This window comes from Mercenaria mercenaria, chromosome 17 (assembly GCF_021730395.1).
Source record: "Mercenaria mercenaria strain notata chromosome 17, MADL_Memer_1, whole genome shotgun sequence".
Taxonomy (NCBI): domain Eukaryota; kingdom Metazoa; phylum Mollusca; class Bivalvia; order Venerida; family Veneridae; genus Mercenaria; species Mercenaria mercenaria.
In genome coordinates this window covers 67,801,274-67,807,500 of record NC_069377.1, presented here as the reverse complement: position 1 = coordinate 67,807,500, position 6,227 = coordinate 67,801,274, and the positions used below count along the sequence as shown (strand labels likewise).

The window sequence follows — 6,227 nt, the reverse complement described above, 5'->3', positions numbered from 1 at the left end:
TTTATTACCAAAGTTTGGTCCCGAACTGCTACCGACGAGTGGGGAATACCTCATTCTATAGTTATTGCCGATGGCGCAATTCCCAGGGTATTCAAATACTCTTAAAAATACAAATTAGTAATGCCCTTTCTCATTTGCCTAGGTCAAATATAGCCTCTCGCTACAACACCGGTCTATCAACGTTATAATCATATATAGTGTATGATAATTATCTTGGCAAGTAAATAAATAGAGGATATTTGTTTGTTTCATTGAAAGATTGAAATATCTTTCACGAGTGAACTTCAGATGCAACATTTTAACGAGTGGCATTGTCATGATAGAAAATGTAAGATATTGTGTCCATGGGTGAAAGGTAAAACAAACATATATTTTTTTTATTTCATGTTTTGACTAAATTTACCCATTTATAGGTTCTTATTGGTCAGTTAAAAAAATATATTTGATATTTTGCTCTGTAAAATTCATCAGATATATTTATCTCAAATATTTTCAGTTAAAATTAATTAACTGAAAAATATGTAATAAAAGATTATATTTTTATCTTCCTTAAAAATGAATATGTTTTTCTCATAAACGTTATGTCATGTACATAACTTGGGAGCTTGTATGTATTATTGCCATATTATTTTCTTGACAAGCAGGTCCTGTGATACCTCACTATATTTCAACGTTACTGTAGTTAGTTAAAATATATGTTAAGCCCTTGGTAAGTTTTAGAATATGTCAGGTGGTTTTTGACGTAATTAGACTAGAACAATTTGGTTTACGGTATAGCTATTGCAGAATTCAACCATAGGTACTATTAATTCCTTCGTGGTAAAACTGAAGGTTTTACGGTTTTGGAATTTGTGTTTAAATCAGAATTAATTTATTCATTAAGAAATATTAAACGAAAAAGTATGGTAAATATTTATGCTCGAGTGTTATAACGGTTTCGCTTTAAACTTACTATTTTATTTATAAATTCTATCTTTTGCTTATTAACGTTATCTCTTTTTTATCTGAGGTTTCTCTATTTAAATGTATGATATTGTAAATTATCAACAAGTTGTTTTTCAGATATCAAAATTTATGAGGCTAGTGTTACAGGTAAGGATTTCTTTCTATATTAACTTTTTAGCAAATTTTGGAATATTGCAGATGTAGCCGAAAATTATTTTATGCACTAAAACGCAGCTCAAAATATTTATTTTTTACCCAAGACTGTTTAATAATTCAATTTATGACATACCCGGGAATTTTCTACCTCAAACACACCGTGTATAACAAATTCAAAACAATATAGTCAATTCCCATAGGATACAGAAAAACATTCAATCAGAAAAACGTAATAATGACGTCACGACGTTCTAGCGTCAAAAAGTTCTCTGTTATATACGAGTTTTCAGTGTTATTGGTCTAAAATTAGAATCATTGTTGATGGATAGAACACTAGAAATAGGTGAAAATGCCTCTCGACCCGAATAAAGCATTGCGGATCAAGGCACTACTACAGTAACTGTTATTGTAATCCAGTGTTGTTCTAAATATTTATTGTAATACACTTTGCTTTCATGCTCATGTCTCTACTAGTTACGGTCAAGCCAATTTTGCTCTTCAGATAATTCCGACCGAGAAGCTTTAAGAAATGGAAGGCTCAGAAAACAAAGCACTGTCGTCAGAAGTAGTTAAAACTTTGAATGAAGATTTGAATAAACTTTCCCTGTCTGATTCGACACTCACGGAGTTTAATGATTGTATGCAATCTATCGTGGCAGTTGACTTTCGAGAATTAAACCAGGAAGGCCAGAACAGTGATTCCAAGTCTAATTTTGACACCGCAGTCAAGCACTTGATGCGATTTTCCAACGGAGTTGTCAAAGCTTTAGGAGCAACAGGGATTTCGCCTGGTCCACTTGGTACTTTGTGTAAAGTCACCACGGGTTTAGTCGGGTTCTTCTTTACAGAAGACATAACATCGATTGTAGCACGACGCTTTGAAAATATCCTGGATGCTGACTTAATGGCTAAATGCCGAGCGACATGCATAAAGATCAGTCACTGTATTAACTACATGCAAGGGTTACCAAATGCTAGCAAACTTCGGGATGAGGAAAAAAAGATTCATTCACTGCTAATGGCCACTGATGTGCCTGTTCAAACCGGACTAGATGAAGTTTTATACTTAGGCGAAAAGATAAGAAATATAGTTAAAACAGCAACAACAAATATGAAAAAATTTGATTTTTTAATGAATTACGTTGAACTGTATTGCTGTCTTGCAGCATTTCGAGAGTTGTTTCTCCTCTATCGTTTTGCTTTTCAGTCCATGTTAGAAGTGAACGCAGCGTCTGTCAAAAATGTTCTTGAGTCACAAATTACCAACGATCGGTCTGTTTTAGAATTCCTTTACAAACCAAATGTCGAAAGTGCAAAACTATACTACAATGCACGACAAGGTAACTGGCCTTTATCTAAATCATTTTGTGAAAGGCGTGAATTAGTGCCAGAAAATTTAGATTTTCTAAATAAAGGTGTCTATAAAATTCTGTCTGTCCAAAGTAAATGTATGCTACATACATACAATGATAGTGGTATGTTTGTATCACACAAACCACTTGGTGTGGTATTGTTGCAGTCAGATTGTGAGAACAGAAATGTCTTCTCAATCCTGACAGATTCTTTACAGTATGTCGGTAGGTCTGTATGTGCAAATTACGTAAAACTGTGTGACGTAAAGGTGTCTTGGTATCTCTTGAAGGTATATGGACACGCATCATCTGAAACACCATGTTACATGATATGGTCCGAGTCGGATATGAACAAGTGCATGTACAACAATATGTCCAGTTATAGCGCTGTTCGTTCTTTCCCAACGACTCTTTGTACTTCAAAGGAGCTAGGGCCAAGATTTTTCTGGACTCTTGAACCAGTTTAAGAATTCCATATCAGACCGATTTTCAACATGGATTTTTCAATCAACAATGACTTTTATTTAATTATTCTTGTCATTTTATGTCAAAAAGTTCATTTCTGGGGCTATATTAGTGTTATGTGTCATCCATGTTTCTTTTATCTCATGCTGACTGGTTGTTCCAATGCAATTCCCCAATGTTAAAACTCGTATTGTTTTTTGCTCTTTCAAGGAAGCGTCCAACACTGAACCTCATTTATGTCGGTCCTTTCAAGGCAGTGTTCCTTTTCAACATTATACTTGATAGCCGTTCCAAACGCCCTGTACTTGATAGTTGTTTCAAGACAGTGCCCATAATTTCCACCTTATACTTGAACACCGTTTCGAGGCAGTGTCCCTATTTCAAACCTTATACATGTTTGCCTTTCCAAGATAATGTCCTTATTTTCAGCCTTATACTTATTCGCCGTTTCAAGGCACTGTCAGTTATTTTTCTTCAGATGAACACTTGCTCGTCCTATGTTTGTGATGTGTTTGTTGTTGTATCTTTGTAGTGTCCCGTTTCATATTGCGTTTGATGATGTATTATGCTTGTAACGTACACGCACAATGGTTTTCACATGCAAGTTATGTATGTTACATTTTTATGAAAGTACAATTAATCTGAATTTTGGACAAAGGTTTGTTTGCGGTGAACATTACAATGATTTCTGGATTCCTGCTCAAACATTACGGCTATTTGTGTGTTGTATTTGATTTATATGTATAATGCAAGTTTGTGTTTACTGCTTTCATAATGTAGTGTATAAAAGTAATTCTTATTTTTTTTGACACTACGGAAATCGTAGAGCGACATTATTAGCTATAATCTTTTATTAACATTTTTTTTTGTTATTTGCTTTAGTTTATTTGTTGTTAAGAAATGATATATAGCAGAACTATTTTTAATACATCTATCCAGTTGAGACGTTATAAGCCTATGGAATAACATCACGTGGGCCTAGCTGGGGTGAACTATTGCACGCGGGGTATATCCGAATCAGAGTATTTAGATATATTAGACCATGGCCATGTTGTATTGTATTCGATTCTTTTATGTGAACAAGTAGATGAAGTAGGGAAACAATTTCATGGCATATGTATGACGCCAAATATAACTGGAACAAGACTGATAAACTGTACATGCAACTTCTGCTGAAACTGCAAAATGTATCATCAGTTTCGTGGCATTCCTCTAACATTACACTTAACAAAGTAGCAGTTTCACTTGATTTCGCACATGGTCTCAAATGAGCGCAATTTTGGCTATTTTCACCTAAAGGTATACGTTCTGGGAACGGTATGTCACAGATTTAGGTTGTGAAAACGATGGAACAAGCAGACTGGAAATGCAACATGCTTGTATAATGCATTTTTGCTGAAAATATTTAAAAAAGAACTTATAAAAAGGAAGTGATAAAAAAAAGCCCCTCGGACCCCCGGTGGGGGGGGGGGGGGAATTGTTCATAAATTTAAAAACTAAATTAGATGAATTGTTTGAGGTTTGGGAAATTTTTACATAAAAAAACGAAATTTTTGTCTTTGATTGGGAGCAAAAATCCGAATAAATGTTGGCTTATTGATATAATATTTTAAATTCCCATTATATGTAGATCTTTTTATTTTTTTTTTTTGAAACAAAATGAAAATTTGATATTATATTTCTTTAGAAAACAATGTTTGAACTTGAAATAGGCATGTCTGATATGTCTTTTTAAATTCAGATTTTTAAGATAAAATTTTACATGATAAAAACTAAAAATTGTATACATGAAACCCAGTCTTTGGAGTGTAAATAACATACTTTAAAAAAATTTCAAACAAAATGGAATATTGTGTTCCCCGAAATTTATTTAAAATATTTTTAAGATATGTTTAAAATGCTCAAATTGCTAATATAAAATAATATGAAAAGGCTCCTAAAATCGGGAATGGGACCCGATTCAACTATCCCATAACTTTGGGAAAAGAACTTTTTGATGACACCCAAAAGGACACATATTTTAATTCATAGAAAAATATCTCTTTGGGTTCCCTCCCGGGATCAATCCGGGGTTTTTGTCGCAAGGCGTAGGACCCGTTTCCCTATAAATTTTAAAGGAGTTTTTGGAAAAAAAAAAATTACGCCCATATTTTTAAGGTTTTTTAAACTTTTTCTTTTAAAACGGCTGGTCCATTTGGGTTTTCCCCTCAGCGGGGTTTCCCGAGCCAAAAAATCTGAAATTGTACAGTTGGGTTAAATAACATTTTTATTCAATATCTATTTTATTTTAGTTTAAATTAAAATGATTCACTAAATTTCCCTTATTTCAAAAACCTTTAAACTAATTTCTTCATAAGCGCCCTTCACCCGAGTTACATTTGGAACATTTTCACGTGGGCCCTTTAGGGGGGGGGTTTAACAGGGCCCTTTTTTGAACCGCCCGTTTACGGAAAAAAAAAGGGGTTTTTTTTGTACCCCAGTGCCCCCAAAAGGTAATAATTGTAGGGGTTTGTTGAAAAATGAACGTTAGTTTAGGATAGATAAAATAGATAAAGAAATTTTTAATTTTTTTTTACAAAATTTTCCGCCCCCTTGGTTTGGGTGCCCCCTTTCCTGGTATATTTAAAAAAGAACGTGCTCACTTAATGCTTTTTTACAAGGCCCCTACGTGTAAAATTACCATAACCATATTTGTACTGATGTGAAAAACGTTGGGGGGTTGGGACGGGGTTATGGGGAAACGCTTTTTAAGGGGCCCAAAAAAAAAGCGTATTTTTTCCAAAAAATCCAAAGGGTAACCTCTGTGCAATTTGGGGAAGTAAAACATTTTTTAATTCGATATATAGGTAGCAGGGTCCCATTTAAATTCGAAATTTTGGGGACGGACAGTTTTTACATGAAAGGCGTCGCAAATTTGCATTCCCCTTATGAGCAAAAATCAGGGTGGCCATTTTTAAAAATTTGCGTGCATATTTTTTGTTTTTTTTGGGTTAATGGAAAGTCAGGTTTTCTCATCCCAAGCAATAAAACGGAAATTTAAAATAAAAACAAAGGGTTTACCCAAAACCCTGAAAAAAGACATCCCAAAAATCATAAATTTTTCCCCTTTTTGAACCCACCCTGAAATGATCCCGCTGAAGAACTGCCAAATTTTATTGCTTTTCTAAATTTTTAATAGTCCAAAATTGAATTCAGGATAAAAACCGGAAGGGGGCCCACCACTGGGTTTTTTCCCAAAAATTTTGGATCAATCAAAAAGCACAAAACCCCTTCTGTGATTTTTTTTTTTCCCGGGGGAAAAGGGCCATT

The 6,227-nt window shown here is 34.1% G+C and overlaps 1 protein-coding gene across 1 annotated transcript; it reads left to right on the top strand.

Annotated features, from left to right (window-relative positions):
- The first annotated feature begins 973 nt into the window (after positions 1 to 973).
- LOC123537292 (uncharacterized) lies at positions 974 to 4,349 on the top strand. Its single transcript, XM_053528503.1, has 2 exons — positions 974 to 1,092; positions 1,604 to 4,349. The coding sequence occupies exon 2, from the start codon at positions 1,631 to 1,633 to the stop codon at positions 2,918 to 2,920; it is 1,290 nt and encodes a 429-aa protein (XP_053384478.1). The 5' UTR covers positions 974 to 1,092; positions 1,604 to 1,630; the 3' UTR covers positions 2,921 to 4,349.
- The last annotated feature ends 1,878 nt before the right edge of the window (positions 4,350 to 6,227 follow it).

Coding starts and splice junctions, on each gene's coding strand:
- LOC123537292 (XM_053528503.1), top strand. CDS start 1,631: ATGGAAGGCTCAGAAAACAAAGCACTGTCGTCAGAAGTAGTTAAAACT.